We start from the raw sequence: 26,907 nt of genomic DNA on the forward strand, positions 1-26,907 counted from the left end.
AATATTGGTTAATTGAGACAAATCCACAGCATACATATCAATAATTTGAATTGAATATTTAATATTTATCCCATAAAACATATTAAAAGAATTACAATATTTATTAAATATTAATTATAGATTTCAAGTAGAATATTAATTTGATAAATGAAATAATCATGATAATTATTTATATTTTTAACTTCATCAAATTTCATCATCCAGCTGATTTCTTTATCATAATTCATAATTGAAAAACTCAACAAAATCATTTGCATTTTTTTTATTATGTCATATACATATATAATTCTTCCTATAAACTTCACAATATAAATGAGCGTGTTTTGTTTACAAGAAAAGTCAGCCAGAGTTATTTTTCTTTCCGTAGGTATTCTTAAGAGAAGAAATATGTTTAAAATAAACAGAGCTTAAAAAAACACTTTAAAACTTCCTTTTATAAAACTTTTTTGTGTATTTTATATATTGATAAATGCTTAATCAGAATATTATATCAGTTTTGCTGTATATATCCCCCATTTTTGTTCTTCCGTAGGTCTTCTGTAGGTCTTCAATTACCTGTAGGTCTTCAATTAGGCAGGCCGGACCAAGCGCATGTTCAACAAGCAAAGATGGCAGCTGAGGAGAATCCCTGGTTCATAAATTACGAAATTGATTGATGCATTATCTCTAACTCTTTATCCTTTCTACAAAAGCCATGGCTCAGTGTAAACAAACAGCCCAAGAGTTTATCCAGAACACGTTCAGCCCGGCCGTGGCTGTCCTGTGCAGTCCAGATGCCGAGGTTCTGTGTCAAAAGAATAACCTGACATTCGTGGAGTTAGTCCAACCGTTCTGTCGTCTGACAACAGAAGGTATTGTTCTTTTGTCGAGATATGTACCGAGAAATAGAATATCTGTGTAGGATTTAAGAAAATGGTCAGTTGATTATTATCAAATAGCCGTGTATCTGGTAGCCTTGCAAAGTGGGCGGACCCAGTTAGATGACCCCCCCCCCACTCCCTTGTAAGACTTATGCTGTGTTATACCTTCCCTCCGTCTGATGATCAAATCATAATATTCTGTAACCCCATACTATAGCTCTGTTATTTTAAATCAAACATTCGATACAAGTTGAATTTGTCTTCCTACATGAAGACAAAGACAAAATTATTTATAAATTTCATCACTAAATTACTAAACTAGCATCCAAGTTTATTTTTATGCAGATAATATCAGGCAATTTTCCCCCTTTAGTCAGATAGCTGGTTCAATAAACACATGTAAAAAGACAAAGGTTTGGTTTGAATCCAGATAAGTTCTTTGCATTAATTGCTCTTTCGAATTATAGATGTGCAAATTATTTTGTAGGGGTACCAGTATATAGGAACATTTACATAATACAATGTTTCCCGCAAACTTGATGAATGGCTAAATAATTGTTAATGGGCAATCAAATATTGATGACATACCCCAATACTATACATTATATAACTATAATCTGGAAATTTCATTGATCAAGACTTTTTTCCCTACACTTCCACCTATGGCCAGGTAAAATTAATCTTTAGATTCTCATCCTAATTAGCTAAATAATTGGGGCGGGTGGGCGGATTTTATTTTTTATTTTTTATAATTGTTAAATTGTAAGTATCAACATTTTTTTCATATTCTTTTAAATATTTAAAGAAAATTCTTGCTTAAATTATTAGATATTTATTGTTAATTAACAAATTATCAAGTACACATATACGGCACACACAAAACAAAATGAGGTGGGGCTCTCATCGGCCTTTCCCTAAATACTCTTTAGTTTTACCTACAAATCCCTCTGTTTTCTGTAAAATATCATAGATTCCACCTTCCTCAAAAACTGGATCGTTCTTGAGACATGACATGTTCGACAATAAAATAGGTCATATTTACAAAATCTATAAAATGTTCGAATAAAATATCCTACTGAAAAAACCATTGAAGGCCTGCATGAACAGTTTTAAGATTTAACATTTTCTTAGCACTAAACATTCTCTAAAGTCTGCCTACGATGTTTTATTTTTTTTTCAAACCAAAATCACACACAATTGGAGATCGTTAAAACTTGACCAGGTGTCATTTTTCGTGTCTATTTTTATACTTAGTTTTAAAAAAATCTTTAAAAACTTGCTCATGCCAGTGATGGTATCTAGATGTGTTTATGCTATTATTTTTTCTCTGCCTACTCTATACTGAAATTAATCTCTTCCTTACATATTTAAACTGCTTTTATTGCCGATTTTTCTCCATTCTTCACATGGCTCTTTTGCTATAAATAGCGACAGGACTTTTATACAGACGGGAGATAACTCTTAAACTTCACCCAAATTCTTACTGAATAAAAATACATGAAAATACCTTTATTAACACCCAAAAATCAAAATGAAAAAAACGCCGGGGGTGTGCAGATTAGCAGGGGCGGGCGGGGATGAGAATCTAAAGATTAATTTTATCTGGCCTATACTAAGTGCTTTAAATTTGAGAGCTTTATTTCTGTCTTGTTCCAATTGAATGCACTGACATCTCATTATTTTTACTCGTTTAATGCTAGAACTTGCTGTTAAATTTCAGTTCACATTCGAGATCCAAACAATGTCCCTCACACAATCAAGAATCTGAAGATTACGATGCGGGACATGAACATGCAGCTGCCGCAAGCGGTGATGGCTCGGAAGATGTTGAATGATGTGGTGGCCAGTACCCAGCCACAGCTGGGAGAGGGGGGCAGGGGCAATGTGGTGACATTTGGGAGTTATGATTTACAGTTGTCAGGTAAGGACAATATTATGGAATCATTTTAATTTATCATTGTTTATAGGGATCAGTGTTAGTGGACATTTATAACAAAAAAATTATGTGCAGAAGATTCAATGATTCAATACTTTGACAAGGTTTAGAATATTTTTTCATGAGTAAGTTTGAACCCATATGTATCTGATAGGAGAAATGAACTTGCAGTACAAAATTAAATGAATATGTCCAATCATGTAGGTTGGGGCTTGTGTCACAGTGTGCACATTTATTCAACTGTGATATCATGTCTATTGAGTATAACAAAAGGATTTTATGACTAGTATTAAATTCATGCCATCATTTAACTTTGAAGTAAAATCTCAAAGAATGAATGTACATGTATGTTATCCTTGTGAAGATCATGTGAAGACAGCTTTATTAAAATGTACATTCATTTTTCAGCATCAACACCATGGTTTGAAGCCTACAGAGACATGTTCCTAAAGGTGTTGCCACCAAGTGATCATGAATTCCTTAGCCATTGTTTGTGTTGTATCCTTTGTAACAAATTGTCACACATTCTTCAATACCATGTCTGCCAAAACATTTTGGTATTTGATGACTTCATGAATCAAAGGTTTTATAGTGCAGGCACTAATATATTTATGTTCACTGGCAGATTTCTTTTTTTTTTTTGAGAAATATTTGAATTTGAAATATTAAAAATAAAAAGAGTGTATATTCCTTCAAACAGAATAAAAAAAAAAATTCATGTAAAGATGCTCAGACAGATTAGTTTTTCACATTTTAATAACTTTCTGATTTAGGTATGTACAAATAAATGTAAGAGTTAGTTTTGCATTTTCACAGTTAAAATCCTTATCTATAACCCAGGTATATTTGTGGTATCGTCAGGTCACTCCGACCCAATAAACGCCTTTAACACTCTGTCCTCCAACCAATACCAGCAACAGACCCAGTACCCCACCAAGATGCCACGGTGGTTCTGCCCAGGGATCCTCAAGTACTACGTGTTGCTTCACGACGTCGTGGAGGGGGAAGACGCTAAGTACGATATTGCACAGTATCAGAACCTTACCCTCAGGTCTGCCTACCAATTTGTCTGTCCCTCACTGAGTGTTGTGTCTCGTCATGGTCATTTTGTGACACCCTGTACAGTACCCCCTTGTCTTAAGTTATGTTGACATGCATTTGATCACTAGAATATCAGTTGTTGTTGTTAGATATTCAATTTTCTATTGTCATTCCCTTGCACATTTTGAGTTCATCGTTAGATACCAGAATTGATTTTTATCTTAGTAAAGTACTAAGTATTAGTAATTTCTGGCAATTTGGGTTTAGTCTGTGTGTAAAATTCAATGATTGGACAGGTTAATGGAAATTAAATCAAATGAGACCTACATTTTCAAGGTTTTAGGTACGCTTAAAAAAATTAAAGATACTGCAAATTTTTCAGCTGATTGTGTTTAGGAATCACTAGGACATAAAAAATATCTCGTACCATCTATCATTAACATATTTATGCTTCAATATTAGCTTTATCTATAATTCAATTGGAAAGATGAAGTTTGCAAAAGTATTAAATATGGGAAGTCATCATCAGTTTTACGTGTAAATTTAGGGCGGACGCTGTCTACCAGAGTATGAAGTCCTCCTTCGGGGGCCAGAACTGTCACCTCTTACACATCAATTCCCGGAGTCTCCATACAGCAGAAACGATGCATACAGACCTACCGGACCCCTGGAGCCAGTTCCTCAACAAGAACAATTCAGAGGCCAATAGTGTAAGTACAGACCAGTCCAAAAATTCAGAGGCAGATAATGTAAGTACAGGCCAGTCCAAAAATTTTTATCAGGAGTGGGTAGTATAGGGAGTGTGTTTTGTGTGTTAATGTTTTAATCGTTTGTTTATAATAGCAACTGTAATTTAGCGATTGATGTTAATCTGCACTTAAAAAAAGAGAAAATGGTAAAATTCAGAAATAGATAATGCATATTTAGAAAGGGTAGAGCATCTTGCAATCAGATAGAGTAAAATTTGGTCATTAATTTTGATTTATAGTAGAAAAGTGTTTTGGTGAATTTACAATGTAGGTCTTGCAAAGTGTGAAGAAAGTAAGAAAGTAACACTAACTGTTAGCAAGAGCTTGTTAAATGTTCTTTTTACATTTTGTAGAATTTCTGTATAGCTAGTTTGACTGACTCAGCTAATTTAATTGTCAGATGGACATTTGGATTAACGAAGTGCATGTTATTAGGCATCGTTTTTACAACACAAAATGAATACTAATAAAAAAACAAGCATCTTAAAATTAATATTTATTCTATCATTTTTGTAGCTGCATGATTTACATTGAACGGAAATATGATGGACTGTTTTGTCACGTAGTTTATGTAATGTGGAAATCTTGATAATATGTAAATGTTTCAAAATAGATCGTAGTCTTAGACTTAAATAAATTTCAGAAAAAGCGAAACAAAGCTAGATATTTCATAGCGTGGGTAAGTGTAGACCTCCAATGTCATATTAGTTAGTGCTTTATTTCAATTGCCAAATTATTTTGGAGGATTTAATTTGATTGAAAAGAGCATGAATTTAGGAATTTAGATAGTTTTTTGCTTCTTCGGAATTTTTTTTCAGTTGATGTCAATATTTGTCTACACTTCTGTATAACTGTTTTATTTTATCAGGTATTTTTTCTAAATTCTTACTTGAATATATTCAAATTCTTATCTCAAGCTATTTCAGCAAATGCCTTATATATGGTACTGAATGTAATACATGTATGTACTGGTATTAAAGCAAAATTTTGTTTTTGAGGTAAACCTAAAAACTACATGTAAGGGAAATGGTGCATACATAGTTCTTTTTCCTGGGAAAACATGCAAACATTCTCTTGGATAATTTCTTTTAGGGGAAATTTATTGTTTGACAGAATGGGTCATGGTAAATGAGCATAATGAATTTTAAAGATTTCTCCCAGGAATGATATTCATATATGAATACACTTTTATTGGAAAAAATCTCCTGATTTTGTGAAACTAAATGATTATACAAATTGTTCATGGTGAAATTTTTCTAATTTGCAATTTCACAAAGACCAGAAAAAATCAAATGAAAGATTAATAATTAAAGTCAGTGGTGTGGAATTATGAATCAGAATAAGCACGATATTGTATCTGTTATTGATATAAAGCCATTCTGTTCACACAGTTTCTTTGTTAATTCTCCTTTGCATGATGTCTGAGATTTTTTTTATGAAAACAATTTTTGTTTTCTTTGCATGGTATGTTGTGAGCATAATTGAAACAAATGCGACCTTTGGATTTCACTCTGAATGCATCTAGCAACTTGTAGAGTAAGCTCCATGAAAAATGAAATGTACCAACAGCTTTAACTATGGCATTGAATGTTATTGAGAGTTATGCAATGATATTTTAATGGATACTTAATACCCTTTCCATTTGAAATTAAGATACATCTAAAAACTAACCTCCAAAATTAAAATGTATGCATATAGAGATCTGACACTGTTAGAGACACTGAATTTAGGATTTTCTGTGATAGAATTATTTACCTTTCCCATTTCTCTTTAGGAGGGGGCAGAATATGACAGTGCCAGTAACAGTGTTGCTGACGATGCTTTCCCCTCTAAACTGTCTGAGGGGACCACTGACAGTACCCTTTCTGGACCCATCATGTCTAACAGCAGCCTGGTGGACATGTCCCCCGACTCCGGGGAGGGAACAGGTAATATACATGTATACACAGAAAAGTTGTAATTGTCAACCATTCAGAAAGGAAAAGTGTTGTTTTAGGAGTATGTTCTGACATCTTCACTCATGATTGCTTTAATCAAATTGAACATAAACTTGTTTGTACATGTATTTATATCCTAAATAAGCTAGAGAGTTTTTAAATATGAAACTTTTGTACTAAGAAAGTAGCTTAAATCTTGTAGCTTCATCGGGTTCCATAGCCAGTGAAACATTTGACCATCCCCTCTCTGAACCTTCCCAGGACATGAACCATGTGGACAGTCCACTCTCTCCAGACAAGGCCTATGAACCAGAACTGAATCACACCTCCTATAAGGGGAAGCTAGGGGACAGGAAGCAGGGTGGTCATGGTATTTGTTTGACCACCAGTGACCAAGACAGAATCAAGATTTTTATGCATGAGTTGTGTGTTAGAGCCCTCATACCGTGGGCTGAAAGACAGATGAAGATACTCAATGAACAGGTGAAAAACTATAGAGACAAAGGGTTGATATACTTTCAATTTTATTAAAATGGTAGAGAATATTGTGTGTAAACAAAGTTTTAATAAAATTAATTTTCAAAATACATTTATATAAAAAGCATCAAGTCTTTCATTCTGATCTGTAAAATGCTGTTTTATCGTACCGAGTACTTTTTTCTAAGAAATAATTTCTTTTTCATTAAATTATATAATTTTCCTTGTTCTTTAATAGTGCCCTGTATGAAAACTCGATGTCTATTAATATTTGTCAACATTTTCAGCATGCGTCAAGGAAAGGCATTAGCAAGTCTTTGTTCAGTGCTACAAAGCGGTGGTTTGGTGGAAACAAACCTACAGGCCAGGTGGCAGCTAACCAGAACACCACAGTGGTGTAAGTTAAGCAAGATAATTCCAAAGGTTTTCTGTACAAGTAATTTTCCACTCAAAATCCATGAAGAAAACTAAATAAATTAACTACTAGTATATATATGAGTTTCAAGGTTTTAATAACTGTTCATTGTTCCTTACAAGTGGATTTGATGTTGTTCCTCTGATTTGACAGATACTCCAGTGATGCCCCAGAACTACAGATGAGACGACTAGGTGACATAGCCTTCTTGTTCCAGATGTACGATTTTGCTTATAACACTTACCATGCAGCCAAGCGGGACTTCAATAATGACCATGCTTGGCTTCATTATGCAGGGGCTTTGGTGAGTAAATGGAAGGATTTAAAAAAATGAGAAGAAATGTTTTCAAAATGACTTTTGTTTTTGAAGTTTGGAAAATATAAACAGTCTAGTACTTTTATAAAAATAAATTTTCTTACTACCTAAATGAGACAATCATATACATTATTAATGATAAGGATTTCAGCAAGAAATGCTAGCAAACTGTGATTTTTTTTCATTTCTTGAATTTAGGAAATGGCTTGTATATCTTTGTTTATGAGTGGAAATCCTCGAGAACAGAAATACCCATTTCATTACATGGAGTCTGCGATTACCACATATCTACAGTCTTGCAAGTAGGTAACACTCTCAAGGTTTCAATGCTTAAATTAAGAGATAAATTTTCAGTTTAGTTTATCTTTCACTTAATACTTGATGACATAAGCCTTTGTTTGTCATTTCTTTTAGTGGAATTCTATGTATGTAATACTTGTATTATTTTGATGTTTTAGAAATCCATTATATGCAACAAGAGCAACATTAGTCAGTACTGAGGCTCTCAAAAGTAGAAAAATGTATAACGAGGCTGCTCTACAATTCATAAAGCTCACTAGTGAGGTAAACGCTGAAGTGCCATGGATTGTTTATTAATGAAATAATTTATAATGGATTAAAAATCAGAAGAAGATTTGGGAATGCTACATACATGTATTATAGAATTGAAAGTTCAGTGATATGTATTATAAAATTGAAATGTAAAAACAATGAATTGATAAAGTTTATTTCACACATTATAAGGAAAAATCATGACATTTTTTTCGCAATATTTGTAGGACTCTGACTTAAGGAGTGCTCTTTTACTGGAGCAAGCTGCCCACTGTTACATTAACATGGAGATTCCCAAAGTCAGGAAGTACGCATTCCACATGATTCTGTCTGGTCACCGGTACAGCAAGTCTGGACAGAGAAAGCACGCTCTACGGTCCTACTCCCAGGCCCTGCAGGTGTATAAAGGCAAAAGCTGGTCACTGGCAGAGGTAGGTTTACATATTGGATGGATTGATGCTTGTGCAACTTATGTATAGAATTGAAGATTATAGTTCCAGTTACATTTTCGGCTTCCATAATTTTTAGAGTTTGATACACATGTACTTTATTTGTCACTTTGTTTTTTTTTATATTTGATACATGCTCTTCAATTTGAATGCTACATGTAGTTTACTTTAAACAGCATACTGTGTATATAATACCTTGAAAATATATGTAGTGACTACAGTGTATGTCAATTTTGTGATAAAAATTATCGGAAATGTTTATTGTTGTTGCAGGATCATATAAACTTCACCCTAGGTCGACAGTCCCTCAACTTAAAACAATTAGACAATGCCACTGCTGCTTTCAAGCATTTATTGACAGAGAACAGCAAACAAATTCCTAGTCAGCAGAATGCTTTTCTTAGGGAATACCTCTTTGTTTATAAGGTCAGTATGATTTTTTTTTTAAATTTTGAAGTCCATTTACTGAGTGGGAAACAAGAATATGGGTTCAATTCTGAAGTCTTTATTTTTTCAGCAACTTTTAAGTGTAGAAATGTCTAATTATGGTGGAGTTCATTCCAATACATTACCCGAGCTGCCAATCCCTATTCTAGACAATAATGCTACAAAAGTCATCGTAGGCCACAAACCACAGCATAACCAAGGTACTGTGTTTTGGGGAAAATACATGTAACAGACATTCATGTACAAACAATGGTAAAAAGAGAGCCATGTATTATACTATCTAAAATTGATTTTCTTTCACGGTGCCAAAAAAATCATTGGTGTCAGTTCCTTTACTTTTACTTGTTAAAAATCATTAGGTTGTTCTATGCAGAAAAAATAAAAAATCTAACCTTTACATTACAGATAAGCCAGGCCACATAGGCTACGATTATACAGAGAGTAACCACCCCCGCTGGGAGGCACTGGAGGAAGCCCTGGTGTCCTTTGCTAACAATGGAATCCTCCCTGTCACCCACAGACCAACCATCCAGTGCTTCACCAATAAAACCGACAACAGGTTCAACCCAGTCGCTTATGTAGGAGGTACAAGCTAGATCTCTCTTAATTATGCAATTATAAAATAAGGAAAGAACAAATGAATTATGTGTTTGGTTCAAATATATTTCAACAGTATGGCCCCTCCCTTCCTTTGGGAGGGAAGGGGAAGGAGGGGTGGGGTGGGGTAATCAACCCTTTTAGAAGAGAAGTATTTTAGAAACATCAATAGTGTGTTGGTCATCATGTTTTAGTAATTCATGTACCTTCCTCTATTTAGAACCTGTGACGGTGGAGCTGTACTTGGTGAACCCTCTGAAGGTGGTGCTGGTACTGACAGAGGTCACGCTTCTGTGGAGTTTCCTTCCCTCCATCCCTGGCCAAGATAAACCCCAGCTTATTACTAATGAAGTGTTTTCTTCTGTGAAGGTAGTTAATTATTATGGAAATCATTTTGTTTTTCATTATAGATAATGCATAATAGAATCTTATTGTCATTCTGCTGAACTTGGTAAGCTTAGGTGGAACAGGTTGTATTTTAAGCTTTGTTGTACTACTAGTTGTTATTTGCTTTTACAGAATACCCTGGCCAATGAAATCATTCACACACAGGTGATAGATGAAATAATTTTACCAGGAAGTGAGAGATCTCCTGTAAGCAACCATTTACCTTAGACAGATTATTCAAATAAGAAAATTTTTTTAATTATATGTAATTTTGTTTAGGATCAAAATCCAAATGAAAATGCTGCTGTCTAATTTTACTGCATGTAAATGACCACATCCTATCAGGATTTCCTATTTAAGAAAAAATAGTTTATGTACTATCAATAATCATAACTGTAAAGCAGATTTTTTCTTAAAATATTTGATACGTTGGTTACACAGGTGCAGTTTACGTTGACCCCTCATCAGACAGGAGAGCTGAGGATTGTGGGTATTTGTTACAACCTCTCCAGTTCCCTGACAGACGACAGGAACATTAAGCCCTCCCCGGCCAACACTGTGTACGTCAGGGGGAAACAGAGGTTGGACGTCCAGGGGCCGCGGCTAAACAACACCAAGGAGGAGAAGTCCAGCAAGGTGTACGGACCTGACCGGAGGCTAGACCTGGTCATACAGCCAGAAATGCCTCAACTGCAGGTTAGGGGTCAAGTTTTAGTCTATGAGTGAATAAAATTCAAATGACACGTGTGATTTGTTTTAAGGAAAACATCTATAAATTTGGTTTCACTAGCTAGCATAGAAAGTGCAAGCAATTATTACAAGGAATAACATGTTTTAGTATTCTAAATGTACTTGAAGAAAATATTTTACATGTACATCATGTGCGTCATTTCAAATATTTATAAACTTTCCAGATATGAAATAAAATTGTCAATTTAAAATTGTGTTATTATAAATTGTATATAATGAATGGAAGGTGATTTAAGCAATAATTCTTCATCTTTCATAGGTTTCCTTCTGCAATTTCCCAAAGAGTTTACTCTGTGGAGAGGTACATGCAGTAATGCTACAGTTCACAAACATAGGAACAAGTCCATTACATAAACTTAAACTAGCCTCCTCTACCCCCGAGTTCATAACCCTGGGGGATCATGGAGAGTTACCAAAGTTTCCCTGTGTTTATCAGACTAAAAATGAAGTGCCAAGTGAAGAGACCAAGTGTTATTGTAATACAAAGGACAAAGTGTGCAATGTGATGGACATTCCTCTGCCCAATCGGACACTTCAGCCCAAGAGCACCATATCGGTGCCGGCGTGGGTCAGGGGTAATGACATTGGGGGAGTGCACGATGTGCATTTTATGTTTTACTATGAACCTGTGACCAAATCTCCAAAAGTCAGGTAAGTTAATACTTGTTTATTGTTTGATTTAAAAACAAGGTAAGAAATCCTGATAAATGTTATAAAATTTAAGGAACAGTCTAGAATAGATAATAGGCTATATTTTCCTTAAATTGTGGGGGCTAAAGATAAGCTCAGGATTGCAAAACCTTTATTGATTGCTCAGTAAGACATGTTTTAAAATAAGATCTTTGCATGTAATAATGAAAAGTCTTTTGATATTGATTGCTCAATAATACATGTAAATAAGATTAAAATACTAGTATAAGAGATTTGCCTGTAATGATGAATTTTTTTTTTTATGAACATATACTTGACTTTATCATGCTTTTAACAGACATAGACTACAGAGACATACAGCTGTTATAAACACCCTGGAGTCCCTAAGTGTTCGATCAGTGGCTCACAGAGCAAACAGTGTTCACCAGTCCTCATCTTCCCAGGCCAGCTGTATCCTCTCCTGTGAAATGGAAAATATTAGCCAGGTATGGACCGTATTGTCATATTTATAAGTTAAAATCATTCTTCAAAGGGAAGAATTCATTTTTCCAAGCCACATATCACATATCTTAAGTACAGAATGAGTGTACATGTTAAAACTTTATCAGATGTAAAAATTGAAGTTTGAAATAACCAATGGAAATTTTTTTTGAATCAGTTTAGCTTCATGCCCTTTGACGTAAATTGCTCTTTGTATGTATATGAAAGAATTGTCATTATACATTACACCTCAATATTTCCTTACAGGTGCAGTCCAATAGGGCTTATGTTAAAGAGATCCAAGTGAATCAGGTTTCCTGTGCCAGTGACCTATGGTCAGTACAGTACCTCAGTTCTCAGGACAAACCAGGTATTCACCACAAAATCCTTTATTTAAAATGTTATACATGTATGTATACTGTGGAATAATTTCAATTCTTGGATACCAGTGGTTGTATACAATAACAATTTTACTGGTTAGTGTGTACATAATTTTTATGGGGTAATAGATGCAAGATTAACTAAATCTGTATGTTGACAAAATTATAGGATTGGACTGTAAATTAATTGGCTATTTTGGAACATTTTTCCCCCCATAAATAATGATGATTTCACAGTTCATATAGAAACTTAAACAGGACTAAACCTTGGGAAATAACTTCTGTGTGAATTTGGTAATTTAAAAGGCTTTAGTTTTAACACAATTTTACTCTAGACAAAATTTACAGGAAGGGCTTTAGTTTCAACAAAATTTACTTTGATCCAAATTTCATTGTTGATTATATCATTTATAAGTGTTTTAAAAATATTAACCCTTGAATTTTCAGAAATTATAATTGGGTGCAGGGAGACGATGCATTTATGTCTGAAGGCAACAAAAAGTGCAAATAACTTAGGTGAGTAAAGGTTACATATACCTCATATCAAGAAAAGGAAGAAATTAACATAAAATACCTTCTTATTTTTTTCCTTTGTTTTATTTTTAGATTCCATGTTAGGTAAAGAATCTGTGATATTTAGTGATGTGTCCTTCTCTGATCAACAAGTAAGTGAATTTTAACCTTTAAATTTTCAGAATTGATATGTACTTAATCTTTTAAGTGTACATAAGTAGACACATTATGTTTATCATAATTCTTTATTAGACTTAAAAAAATTATCGTGAAAATTTTCACCTTTATTCTAATAAAGAACTGAATCATGATTCTAACTTTTTTGTTGACAAACTATTCTTTTTTTTCCAGATAAGTAGCAGTACAACTCCATGTGCAGATTTTTTTCTGAGGTCAAGGTCACAAAAGGATCCAGAAAATTCTGCCCCAATGGAGCGAGTGTCCAGATCACAAGAGAAAGACTTCCGAGACTTAAACTGTGCTATCCAGCTAGGGATGACACTGATCATACTATGGAAGGTATAGACTGACTTTATAATATCTTTATCTCTCTGCTAAAAGGTATAGATTTTTTCAGAACAAAATCAAACCAAGAAGAAAATAAAATGAATATTTTAGATAAAGACTTTGGAATTGCAATTATTAGGCAAGAAACTTAACACTTTAACTGTGTTAGATCAAAAAAGCTGACAGAAATCTTAAAAACTGATTTACAGTAAACATATAGATTAACATAGATGTAGTATCATTAATCCTTAACTACATATGTAAAACACAAGGTAAAATGTATTGCAAAACCGTTTTCTTGCTTTCTCTGTGTACTTATTCCCACTTAAAAAATGCTATCTTAAAAGAGTGTTGAAAAATACTGTGAACTTTTCAATATATAGCTTTATGACCAGTGTGTATTACTTGTAGTTGTAAATTTAAGTATGTACAGCAGGTGGTGATTTTCTAATGTGTTTTGGTTGAACTGTTACAGGCCTGTGTGATATCAGAGGATGGTGAGCTACAAATTAAAGTCGGACAACACCATGTGATCATCAAAAAGATTGACACCATCTTTACCTCTTATCCTTTCTATATTGTAAGTAATAAAAAAATTATCTGTAAAAAAAATATACATTTTACGGATTAAAAGTTTTATTAGGTAAGTAATATATAAAAAATTCTAAAAGTTGGAGTGTAAAATATGTTGTGTATAAATAATACTTTTATAAAATTAGATTCCCACTGAGAAACCTCCAATCCGCTTCACCAAAAGTCGAGATGAACAGGATAACCCGAGACCAGAGTCCGAGGTCACCACACAACTGGTGGATATAAACTTTAATCACCAGGCCCAAGTACCACACAACTTCCAAAACAACAGGTGAAGATTTTTTTCTTAAAAATGATTTTAATTAATTTGTGATTCATCGTAATGTATTTCTCTTGATTATAGCCATTAGATTTTTTTACCAACATGACCATTTTGCACTGTGTTACTTGTTTTTGATTTGGAAATTATCTCAATATGTAGTACCTACATAAGTCCTATCATTCTATGTATTAAACAATCATACAAATGCACTGACAAGTATTTGTCTCTTGTTGTTATATAGAATAGCCATTGTACCTGTTACCCTACTGTTGAGGAACTGTACGAAGGCTTCTGTAGAGATTTTAGTGGACACCAGTAAATCACCTGATAGGTAAACGTTTTACAGACCATACGGTAGTTCTGCTTTTATATTAATATTCTTTTCTTTTTTTTTAAAAAAAGATACAGTTATAGCAGCTTTTTAAAATTTTGTCAATACATAAAGTTTTATAATTGTTATGTTTAATTGTTCATTGATTTTACTAATACAATTTGCATCATAACATGTATTTTACAGGCTTAATAACCGACCAGAAGAGAAATACGCTGTGCCTGAGGTTCATCATCTAACTAGTTTTAGTTGGGTGTCACAGACTATGACAAAATTAAGCTTAGAACCCAGCCAGCAGCGGACTGTTCACATGACTGCGTGTTTCAGTAAGCCAGGTATTTACAACGTCAACAGACTGGCGGTGTTCGTAACGCACAACAAAGACGCAGCGGAAATGGTCCTCCAGAAACACGCGGCTCCCAGCGTCATTGTCATCCAGGATGTGTCTGCGGAATGAGGGAACATTGCCCTCTCTTACTCTCCCCATTCAACTAGTGTTTTGATGTACCGGATGTTTCTGTGAAATGTTTATCTATCAACATTCTTCATACAGAGAATCAAGTATTCAAGAACACTAGTGTTACTTACTACAAGGTTATTGAGGGCTGAGGAAGTTTGGTCAACTTGTGTCAATGTATTGTTATTGCAATTGTGAAAATGAAAGGGAACCAGTTTAACAGTGTTTGGAACCAGTGTAACTCATGTTGGGAACTAGTTTAGCACATGTTTGAACCAGGATGGTCGTGTGACCAGTAATGTCTGGATATGTATTCTAGTCTCTTGTTAAGTTTTCACAGAACTTTTAAACATTAAACACTGAATTATAGTGTGTGTTTTTCCATGAAGTTGCTACTTCTTGCTGTATATGCAGCCAAAAGACCCTTGCTTGCTCATCTAATACTTTTCATAGCTATATGTATTACACTTTTGTTTGCCATTATCAAAAAATATTTATGCAAGACAAAGTAGTTGTATGTTAGCATTGGTACAGTATGGGTTGTACTCAAATGTTGTTTTTTGTTGATTTTGAAAGGTTTGTTTTGGATGTACTTGGTCATTAAGTAAAATGAATGCATACCCTATAACATTCCAAATCATTAGTATGAATATGTGTTAAATCAGTATGCATGGAAGTTGCTTTGGTGAAAAAGACATTCCAAATCAATTTCTAGGATCAAAATAAATTAAAATCTATACACTGCATCAAAACTGGTCATTTTTTAATCCCTCAGATAACTTAAACATGGACTTTGAAAACTTTTGATTCAATGTATAAGCTATTCAATATGTGCAAATAATAACTACATGCTTTTGGTGTTGTTTGAGCCATAATCTCAATTGTAAACTAAAGGACTTTGATTTTCCATTGAAATGCAGGAGACACAGGACATGTAAAAATGATGTTCCAAAAATTTTGCTCTCTATTTAAGTTTCATTACAATAAATAATTTTATGAAAATTCAAATATGTTAAAGTAAGTCTTGAAAGTTTGTTTTTTTATGACAATAAAAAAGTACTTCATAAGAATTTTAATTAGTCTCAATTAAGTTTTTACCTAGAAGCTTTTTTAAGTGAATGCATCCTATCTTTGGACTTCACCTCAGCAAAAGTTTTGTTTTGTAATAAAAAAAAAATATCCAAAGTATCCTTTTTTGGGGAAGGGGTAAAGTTTGATTATCTGTTTTCAAAGATTGATAAGTTAGCTGTCTTGCCTTTGTTTTGAGGTAGTCCACATTTAGGTAGTACAAGTGTATAATACAATAAAGTCTCTATTTCATGCATGAATTAACTTGGATGAGATTTGTTAGTGAGATGTAATAGTGTTCACTGCTGCTGTGAATTTTGTTTATTTATTAAAAATCCAATGGATTGTGACCATTATTGCCATGTTAATTATTATATATGTCTGTGATTACAATCATTTCCAATATTAAATGGACATAACTTTGCTTTTATGGATGTTTTATTACTTAAAAAAAAAGAATGAGGAGGGAAAGGGTCTTATCCACAAAAAATATTGAGATATCAATGAAGATGGTAAAACCCAAGTGATAAAAAATATTTTTTCAATGAAAATAGCAAAAAGTCAATTTACAATTTTTAGCTCACCTGAGCCGAAGGCTCAAGTGAGCTTTTCTGATCACATTTTGTCTGTCGTCCGTCCGTCTGTCTGTCCGTCTGTCTGTCCGTCTGTAAACTTTTCACATTTTCGACTTCTTCTCAAGAACCACTGGGCCAATTTTGACCAAACTTGGTACAAAGCATCCTTGGGTGAAGGGGAATTTAAATTGTTAAAATGAAGGGACATATCCCCTCGCAAGGGGAGATAATCAAGAAAAGACAAAAATAGGGTTGGGTCATTAAAAAATCTTCTTCTCAAGAACCACTGGGCCAGTAAAGCTGAAACTTATGTGGAAGCATCCTGGGGTAGTGTAGATTCTAAATTGTTCAAATCATGACCCCCGGGGGAAGGGCGGGGCCACAATGGGGAATCAAAATTTTATATAGAAATATATAGGAAAAATCTTTGAAAATCTTCTTCTCAAGAACCACTGGGCCAGAAAAGCTGAAACTTATGTGGAAGCTTCCTGGTATAATGTAGATTCTAAATTGTTCAAACAATGACCCTCGGGGGAAGGGCGGGGCCACAATGGGGAATCAAAGTTTTATATAGAAATATAGAGGAAAATTCTTTGAAAATCTTCTTCTCAAGAACCACTGGGCCAGAAAAGCTGAAACTTATGTGGAAGCATCCTGGTATAATGTAGATTCTAAATTGTTCAAATAATGACCCCCGGGGGAAGGGCGGGGCCACAATGGGAAATCCAAGTTTTATATAGAAATATATAGGAAAATTCTTTGAAAATCTTCTTCTCAAGAACCACTGGGCCAGAAAAGCTGCAACTTATGTGGAAGCATCCTGGTGTAGTGTAGATTCTAAATTGTTCAAATCATGACCCCCGGGGGAAGGGCGGGGCCACAATGGGGTATCAAAATTTAACATAGAAATATATTGGAAAAATCTTTGAAAATCTTCTTCTCAAGAACCACTGGGCCAGAAAAGCTGAAACTTATGTGGAAGCATCCTGGTATAATGTAGATTCTAAATTGTTCAAATAATGACCCCCGGGGGAAAAGCGGGGCCACAATGGGGAATCAAAGTTTTATATAGAAATATATAGGAAAAATCTTTGAAAATCTTCTTCTCAAGAACCACTGGGCCAGAAAAGCTGAAACTTATGTGGAAGCTTCCTGGTATAATGTAGATTCTAAATTGTTCAAAGAATGACCCCCGGGGGAAGGGCGGGGCCACAATGGGGAATCAAAGTTTTATATAGAAATATATAGGAAAATTCTTTGAAAATCTTCTTCTCAAGAACCACTGGGCCAGAGAAGCTGAAACTTATGTGGAAGCATCCTGGTATAATGTAGATTCTAAATTGTTCAAATAATGACCCCCAGGGGAAGGGCGGGGCCACAATGGGGAATCAAAGTTTTATATAGAAATATATAGGAAAAAACTTTGAAAATCTTCTTCTTAAGAACCACTGGGCCAGAAAAAGTGAAGCTTATGTGGAAGCATTCTGGGGTAGTGTTAATTCTAAATTGTAGGAATCATGACCCCTGGGGGAAGGGCGGGGCCATTATAGGGAATCAAAGTTTTACATAGAAATATATAGGAAAAATCTTTGAAAATCTTCTTCTCTGGAACCACTGGGCCAAAAAAGCCAAAACATATGTGCCCATGGAAGGATCATGGGGTAGTGTAGATTTCAAAATGTCTAAATTATGATCAGTGGGGTAGGGTGGGTATGCATGGTATGCATTATGTATAACAAGGGGGAAATCTGGTAAAGAAGAGAATGGTCAAAGCTTCTCAGGTGAGCGATGTGGCCCATGGGCCTCTTGTTTTTAAAAAAGGATGTATTTTAGCTTCCATGTAAAAGGAGGCAACTCCACTATTTTTTTGAAAAAAAAAAAATTATGTAAGTTCCATTTGCATTCAGTGGTGTAAGAAGATTTACAGGAAAAGGCTATCTCCCCCAGGAACCTTTATACTAAGTATATAGTTCCTGATTCATCCTAATGTAAAAAATATAATGGAAGGACGTTTGAATGGACACCTCCTTATTACCCACCGCCCCTTTATTTTAGGAGATGGTTTTTAAAATCATTATATACACCTTTAATAGTCCTTTACAAAGTACAATTGCCTCAAGTCCAAAAAATAAATTCCTCATTCGCTGATTAGTGTACAATGACTGCGTACGCTCCTTTTTTTCAATTTTCTTTGAAATTGCTATTAGACATGAAAACTCACAATCTTCTAATATGATAATGAAAAATATATTGCAGTAAAAAGGAGAGAGAGGAAGGATAGCTTAGTCGAATTTGTGGGTAGACTTTACTTTACCGGTCCCCAGATCCGCAAGATCCTCGCGCTCATTGGACTATGACGTAACAACTACGTCACTCAACTGAAATGGGTTAAATTTGCACACTATTCGACTGATTAGGGTTAGTCTTGCACCCACCTGAGAGATTAGGGTTAGTCCTTGCACTAGTATTCGACTGATTAGGGTTAGTCTCGCGTCCATCCGAGAGATTAGGGTTAATCCTCGCACATTATTCGACTGATTAGGGTTAGTTTAGCATCTGCCCGGGAGATTTCGTCTGAACGTCTTAGTCTTTGCATACCATACAATGGATTAGGGTTAGTGAATCGTTCTTTTAGTTAAGTTAAGAAATTCAGTTGTTTCTGTAATTTTTCCAAGATCATAATTCAGATTCATAGGCATTTCCTTCGTTTGTTTACATGGAAGATTGGCTAAGTCCGAAAGAAATGACACTAAGCATGCGCCGCACGCGCTTCGTTCAGAATTATTCTTTGTCAATTTTTTCCGTGAACAAACAACTATTTATTGATTTTTTTCAGAAAACGAGGTTAAAAACTTTGTTTAAAAACAAAGTTTTAAACTAAACTTTTAACCGTAGAATTCAATTTTGGGGTCAAAAGGCCAAAAAACCTCGTATTTAAATTTTTTTTCGATCGCTCACGCGATCTCATATATACTGAAGTCGCCTTCGGCGACACTACATTTTAGCGCGTTTTTCTGGGGACCGGTAAAGTAAAGTCGTTCCCAAAAATTTCGTTATAAATGCATGGATTGGTAAATATTTTTTTTACTCAATTTGGTTTTAATGGCGTGACTTATAAATTTCTAAAGAAGAATATGTAAACTTTCTATGATGTTCAAAATTCAAACGTTCTGCAATCACCCTTATTAATCTATCGGTAGGGTGAATTCACCATGCATCGGACACATACCTTGCATCGGACAACTTTAGACAATAAACTCTCTTTCAACTTAAGAGTTCCGTGTATTTATTTGTTTCTGTCTTGAAGCTGAAGACTTAAATTTTTTAATGATACCGATTGTTATTATCATGTTGTGATAAAAATACCTCGAGAATGGCCTTGAAGTTACGTCATATTTTACATCATCAAAGGGGAACAACCAGGAATTTAAGATTTTGCGATTTTTAGAGTTATCGTTCTTAAAATTCGACTTCAACGGAACGAGGCAGACTTTGGTGAATAAAGTCAAAGATTGATAATTTTACATAAATCTTTTAAGAAATTTCACTTCAATGTTCGTATAATTCTTTTAAAAGCTGGTTTTCACTAGTATGTTCATTTCTCCGTACATCGGACACAAATTAACCATGCATCGGACACTTTCCGATGCAAAGGTAAGCACTACCATTTTCATACAGAACCCAGCTGATAGCTGTTTTTTGCGGAAAAGGAAAATAAAAACTCTATATTTTCAGTCAAAATACAGGTTATCGATGTATGACGTCTGGAATTTGACTCAATTTATTTCTACAAACCAGAGTATGATAAACCATGAAAAAAGGCGCGAATTACCGCATTATAAGCATTTTAAAGCATTTTTAAGGCAGAGTGAGGTCTCTTGAATCGTTCTACATTTGTGCAACGATATCGTCAATTAGATTTAAATTGAGGGTTAATTCTTAGATAAAAGATAAAAATATATCCATATCAAGGATTTTAAAGCACTTTAATAAAGGTATGATATTTATCCAGTCAAAATACCGTCTGTCCGATGCATGGTAAACAATGTCCGATCCATGGTGAATTTTGAGTTATTCCTAAAAACTCGATTTTTGAGGATATTTTCTAAATAAAGGGCATATAATTGTGTCCCAAATTGATATTTTAATCACAAACTAAATGTTAAACTCCATTTTGATAATTTTCCGTCGGTAGCGAGATCGCTAGAACTTGTTGAAGTACAAGGGTATCCGATGCATGGTGAATTCACCCTATACATTTTTTGTCACTTAAAATCGCATTATTGTGAAACTTTGAATAATAAAAATCTATGCGGTAAACCATTTTACTCCAATAAATGTAACTTAGTACTTAGTATGTTATTTTCAAGATTTTTGGTAAAAACTGTGAGATCATCTGTCCTTAGAAATGCTCGCATTATTGTGAAACTTTGAATAATAAAAATCTATGCGGTAAACCATTTTACTCCAATAAATGTAACTTAGTACTTAGTATGTTATTTTCAAGATTTTTGGTAAAAACTGTGAGATCATCAGATCTGTCCTTAGAAATGCTAAGTGACTTCAGAAGAAGTGGTGATGGCTAGTAAACGTTTACTTATTTTTAACAACTGTGCTTTTCTGGTGTTTCGCAGATTTTCAATAGTTTTGGGCATACTGAAGAAAAAAATTGACCTCTCTAGCTCCCAAATTTTAGGGTTCATCAGCGATATTATAGAAAGCTTTTGAATCTTCACAATGTCTTCTCTTTTCGGACCACAGCGAACATCAATGTTTGGTACTTCCGGAAATTTCGGTACTGGAAAACTATCTGTCTAGTTTTTTAAAAATGTTCCATCAGACCCTAAACCATTTTGTTTTTTTTTTTTTTTGAAAACCAGACGAACCTTTTCTTGGAACTCGGTTGCAGAAAACCGGTAGACACAGGTTTAAAATCTCTACCTTTTTCAATAATTACAGTAGAAACTGATCATAGAGGTATATTGAAAATTGACTGAATAACAGAAGTTCTACCATTTTGTGACTTTATTACCTTTCAGTGATCATTCAGTTAACTGAGTAGTGTAGCCCAGACCATATAATGAAAATAATTACCCCCTTTCATCCCATTGAAATGAAGTCATGGGCACACAAGGACTGGCCTACATGAATGAGAACGGTGAGAGATTTGCAGACCTATGCTCACTAAACCAGCTGGTAATAGGAGGAAGCACCTTCCCTCATAAAGGAATTCAGAAGAACACATGGAGATCACCTGGCCATGTTACAGAGAACCGGATCGACCATATCTGCATTAACAAGAAAAGAAGAGGATGGAAAGATATTAGGGTGATGAGAGGAGCAGACATTTCATCAGAACACCATCTGCTGATGACGCCATGACGGCATTAAGACTGTGCCTCAAGAAGCTCAACAACATGACAAACAGGAAGTCACATTCCAACGTGAGTGGCCTCAAAACAAAGGAAGTGAATACAGCATTCCATCTTAGTTTATCAATTAGATTCCAGTCACTACAGGACCAGCTAGAAAACAATGATACCAACACCGAGACACAATGGCAACACATCAAGGAAATGTGGCAAGACACATGCGACGAAGTCCTAGGCAGAAGAAAGACTCAGCACAAGGAGTGGATCGCTAGTGATACCATAAGGAAAGTGGAGGAGAGGAAGGAAAAGAAAGCGGTGCTGAATACAAGCAGGACAAGATCAGCAAAGACAAAAGCTCAAGAGGACTACACAGCCACAGATAAAGAGTTAAGAAACGCATAAGGAAAGATAAAGGGATTACATCGACAACCTGTCCAAACAAGCTGAAGAAGCAGCGGGACAAGGAAATTTGAAAGAACTGTATATGCTCACAAAGAAGCTTTTCAACAAGTTCCAGCAAACAGACAAGCCAGTGAAGAACAAGAACTGGAAAACTCTCACAACAACAGAAGAACAATTGAAGAGGTGGGTAGAACATTTTGGAGAACTATTAAATACACCAACAGAAACACCTCCGGACATACAATCAGCCACTACAGACCTCCCGATCAACTGCGACAAGCCAACAAAGACAGAAATCGGGAGAGCAATTAATAAACTTAAAAATGGAAATGCGGCATGGCCTGATGAGATACCAGCAGAAGCCATCATTGCTGATACAGAGACAACCATTAACATCTTATACAGCCTCTTCAACAAGATCTTGGAAGAAGAGAACATTCCGGAAGAATGGAAAGAAAATGTCCTTTTTAAGCTGCAAAAGAAGGGAGATCTGAGGGATTGCAGTAATTATAGGGGGATCATGCTCCTGTTAGTGCCTGGCAAGGTCCTCAATAGAATACTTCTCGAGAGAATGAAAGAAGCAGTGGACCCAAAGCTCTGTGACCAACAGGCTGGTTTTAGAGCCAAGTGCTGACCAGATAGCCAGTCTGCGCATCATTAAAGAATAATCACTGGATTGGAAGTCCCCTCTCTATGTAAACTTCATCGACTATGAGAAAGCATTCGACAGCGTGGACTGAGAGACATTGTGGAAGAGACTGAGGCATTATGGAGTACCAGTGAAGCCTCCCTGATTCGAAACACCTACCAAGGCATGATATGCAGGGTTGTCCATGCTGGCCATGTCTGATAGTTTTGAGGTCAACACAGGAGTTCGACAAGGATGCTTGCTGTTACCATTTCTTTTTCTCTTGGTCATTGATTGGATCATGAGGACTACCACAACAGGCAGGAACAATGGTATACAGTGGACACTCCTGACGCAACTCGACGATCTTGATTTTGCAGATGACTTGGCTCTCCTTTCACACAACCAAAGCCAGATGCAGGATAAAACAAACTCACCTTACAGCAACATCGGTAGGAACGGGCCTCAAAATCAACTTGAAGAAAATATAGAATTGGAGATAAACACCACTGTCCAAACACCAATCACAGTTGGTGGTGAGCCCATCAAAGAAGTTGAGTCCTTCATCTACCTGGCACAGACCGCGACATTAAGTCGAAAATTGGCAAGGCAAGAACTGCATTTACCATGTTAAAGAACATCAGAGCCTCAAAGAATATACGTATTACCACGAAACTGCGGATCCTCAACTCTAAAGTAAAGTCCGTCCAATTGTACAGTATATGGTGCAGAGACGTGGAGGGTGACTAAAGCTACCCTGCAGAAGGTCCAGACATGTTACAACACCTGTCTCAGGCGCATCTTCAACAACCGATGGCCTGAAGGGATCTCCAATGGAGAACTATGGAAGAGAGCAGGACAGGAACCAATGGACGTACACATAAGAAAAGAAGTGGGGCTGGATTGGACACACACTAAGGAAGTTACCATCCAGCATCACACGCCAAGCCCTGACTTAGAACCCACATGGCAAAAGAAAAAGAGGTCGTCCTAAAAACTCCTGGAGGCGTGACTCGGAGTCAGAGCTAAAGACACAAGGTATGACCTGGGATGATGCAGCTCAGAATCGTGTTCGTTGGAGGACTGTCGCCGATGGCCTATGTTCCTCACGGAACGACAGGCCTAAGTACTCAGTAAGTAAGTTTATCCTATTGGTCTGGTACTGTATAACCTTTTACTTTATACTTATAGTCTCTTAATGTATGTATAAGTGTCATTAGAAATATCTCAGAACGAAACAAGATCTTTCAAGTTTTTCGGCGAATAGCCTATTGATCAAAATCTCCAAGTAACACGGTAACCAAAGGATGGTAAATAAACAGAGAAAATGGCTATCACTAATTCGTATGTATGACTATTACTATTATTATAAATTACATTTATTCACGTATTTATTTATTTACAAGAAAATGCATTCTGGCAAGGGTATGAATTAAAAGTAAAATGATTAGATTTTTGTAAATTGTTTATGTGCGACTGAGACAAAGTCTTACATTTAGTGTCTTGGTATGTAGAACATTTGTTGTAGAGCGCATGCTCAATTCACAACAGACAGTAAAATTGGTTCAAATTAAAAATAAGTTATCATATAAACCTCTTAAAAAGTCTTTTAAAAAAAATTAATGAGTTTTTTATTTGGTGTTCTTTGTTTTGTAGAAAATGACCAGAAAAGGGGAAAAAGTAAGGTGTAAAAAGAGTTATCTATTCTAATAGAAAATTCCCTTACTTAAACCTTTAAAAAAGTCTAATCATTTTTAATGAGCTTTTTTTTGTGTTCTTTGTTTTGTAGAAAATGATCAGAAAAGGGGAAAAATAAATCAAGTTTTCTATTCTCATTGACAATTTCCTTAATATTCTATCATTCTAACTGCGTATCATAAGCATAATGGACAAATAATCATTCTTACTGATCATGGTAATCGATATTTAAATAGAGTAACCAAAATGTTTTATCAAATGGATCCATAAAAAGATATGCTGTACATTGTTATTTTACCTGCAGCGAATTACGAAATAGCGGTAAAGTTTTCAATAGCTTACTGGGTAGCTCAATAGGGTATAGAGTTTGGTCGGACAAATATCACATTAGGTGAATTTAGACACAAATATTTTTTGCAGAATTAGTGAATGACAGTCCACTTTTCCATTTTTCCAAAAGGTATTGTTTAACAAAGTCAGGAAGTTAACTTCCAACTCCAATTTCCCTACTTTATGGATTATAAGAAACAGTCACATAAATAGAATTGAAAGATAAAAGCCGAGGCGTTGGCCGAGGCTTTTATATTTCAAATAACATTTCGAGACCGAGGAGGTTATTCTGAATCATTCACGACAACAAGGGCTTTATTTCTTAAACAACACATTTAACATGTACATGTATTTAATATACTAGTAATAAAAAAAAGAATCAAGCAATTTCATTACTTCAGTTATTTTATTATCTAAATTTTTTATACCACAAAATACTAATAATCTCTTTAAGAGAAAATTAATAATAATCACTTACTATTTAGTTACTATGTATATTTTGAATTAACTTTTTGTGACTATTCTTATATTCATATATTAGATTAAAAGAAATGGAGCACATGTCCAAGACAGTGTATATTGGTCTTTGTCATTACCTGGGAACCTCTCGTCAAATAGCCATGAGGAGGGATGTGATAGATATAAAAGAGGAGGTGTTGGATCGAATTAAACAGAGGGAAGAATTATTTATGATGATAAGTGGCAGCGAGAGGGAAGGTTTTAGACTGTATAGCTCCGATGTAGATTTTATGATCTGGCCAAATAATCACAAGGTGATTTGGGATTTGTCTCAGCGCCACAACTACAACCAAACAATATTTAAGCTGATTGTATGTGATAATTCAGATAGCCCACCTGGATTTACATTATTATATTTACCAGTACTAAATGCTAACGAAAAAGTTTTATCAGCATGTGTCAAGTTGATGGGCAAATACTATATATCCAGCTCTGAATACAGAAATATTATGTGCCCATTTATCAAACCTGATTCGATTCCACATGGTCCATGTGCTAGTGGAACTTCAGGAGTAGTGCCTTATGACTATGTTCACTGTTTTGCAAGTGATTTTTGGCCCCCATGTGCATTATCATGGGTAGACCGTTGCAAAACCTGGCCACAGTCTCATATTGTTCACCATACAATTAGAAATGGATGTCATTTTGTGGCTGTAGGACACAAACAAGGAAATTATGAAAATGAGGAATGGAGAATATCATTCTCTGTTGCAGAGCAAAGTCTTGTGTACTCAATGGAACATTGCCAATTCCTATTATATGGTCTGCTTAAAATATTTTTGAAAGAAGTCATCAATAGAGATGCTGGAGACAAACTTTTATGTTCATATCATATGAAAACAGCAGTTTTTTTGGATGCTTCAACAAAACACAATATCTGACTGGAGTCCAAAAAATCTCCTCAAGTCGTTTTGGATCTGTTTCAAACTCATTCTTAAATGGATATATGAAGGGGTTTGTCCAAACTTTTTTATTCCAGAAAATAACATGTTTCAGACTACAATCTGTGGTTCTGCACAAAAAAGACTATTTTTCAGACTGCATGCATTGTATGAAAAGGGTTTATCATGTCTGTTAGAAAGTAGCACTATTGAAATGTACTTAATGTATCATGCCACATATATTCCGTCCCTCTACTTAGTAGGGGATGTTGATTTTGTATGTGAACATGAGATGGATATGGAATTGTTGTACGAAATTTATAAAAAAAGGTACTGTACTTTACCC

At 35.0% G+C, this 26,907-nt stretch overlaps 1 protein-coding gene across 2 annotated transcripts; it reads left to right on the top strand.

The window, feature by feature from the left end:
* Positions 1-592: 592 nt before the first annotated feature.
* Positions 593-16,586, top strand: LOC134259751 (trafficking protein particle complex subunit 8-like). Of its 2 annotated transcripts, XM_062742355.1 has the most exons (29): positions 593-851; positions 2,581-2,781; positions 3,205-3,294; positions 3,637-3,811; positions 4,385-4,547; positions 5,230-5,265; positions 6,361-6,514; positions 6,726-7,006; positions 7,288-7,397; positions 7,569-7,719; positions 7,930-8,033; positions 8,190-8,295; positions 8,511-8,714; positions 9,006-9,158; positions 9,250-9,379; positions 9,585-9,764; positions 9,997-10,145; positions 10,296-10,370; positions 10,605-10,859; positions 11,173-11,564; positions 11,902-12,049; positions 12,312-12,414; positions 12,872-12,940; positions 13,031-13,089; positions 13,289-13,456; positions 13,920-14,024; positions 14,164-14,309; positions 14,542-14,631; positions 14,818-16,586. In XM_062742355.1, the coding sequence occupies exons 1-29, from the start codon at positions 695-697 to the stop codon at positions 15,086-15,088; spliced, it is 4,425 nt and encodes a 1,474-aa protein (XP_062598339.1). In that variant the 5' UTR covers positions 593-694; the 3' UTR covers positions 15,089-16,586. The 2 variants fall into 2 exon arrangements, with proteins under 2 accessions (XP_062598339.1, XP_062598347.1); XM_062742363.1 differs by lacking the exon at positions 5,230-5,265.
* Positions 16,587-26,907: the final 10,321 nt, after the last annotated feature.

The sequence above is a fragment of the Saccostrea cucullata genome, unplaced genomic scaffold, assembly GCF_032062105.1.
Source record: "Saccostrea cucullata isolate Sc308-1 unplaced genomic scaffold, CSIRO_AGI_Scuc_v1 ctg4634, whole genome shotgun sequence".
NCBI classification, from domain to species: Eukaryota; Metazoa; Mollusca; class Bivalvia; order Ostreida; family Ostreidae; genus Saccostrea; species Saccostrea cuccullata.

Coding starts and splice junctions, on each gene's coding strand:
- LOC134259751 (XM_062742355.1), top strand. CDS start 695: ATGGCTCAGTGTAAACAAACAGCCCAAGAGTTTATCCAGAACACGTTC. Junction 5,266..6,360: donor CTAGATATTTCATAGCGTGG/GTAAGTGTAGAC, acceptor ATTTCTCTTTAG/GAGGGGGCAGAATATGACAG. Junction 11,565..11,901: donor ACCAAATCTCCAAAAGTCAG/GTAAGTTAATAC, acceptor TGCTTTTAACAG/ACATAGACTACAGAGACATA.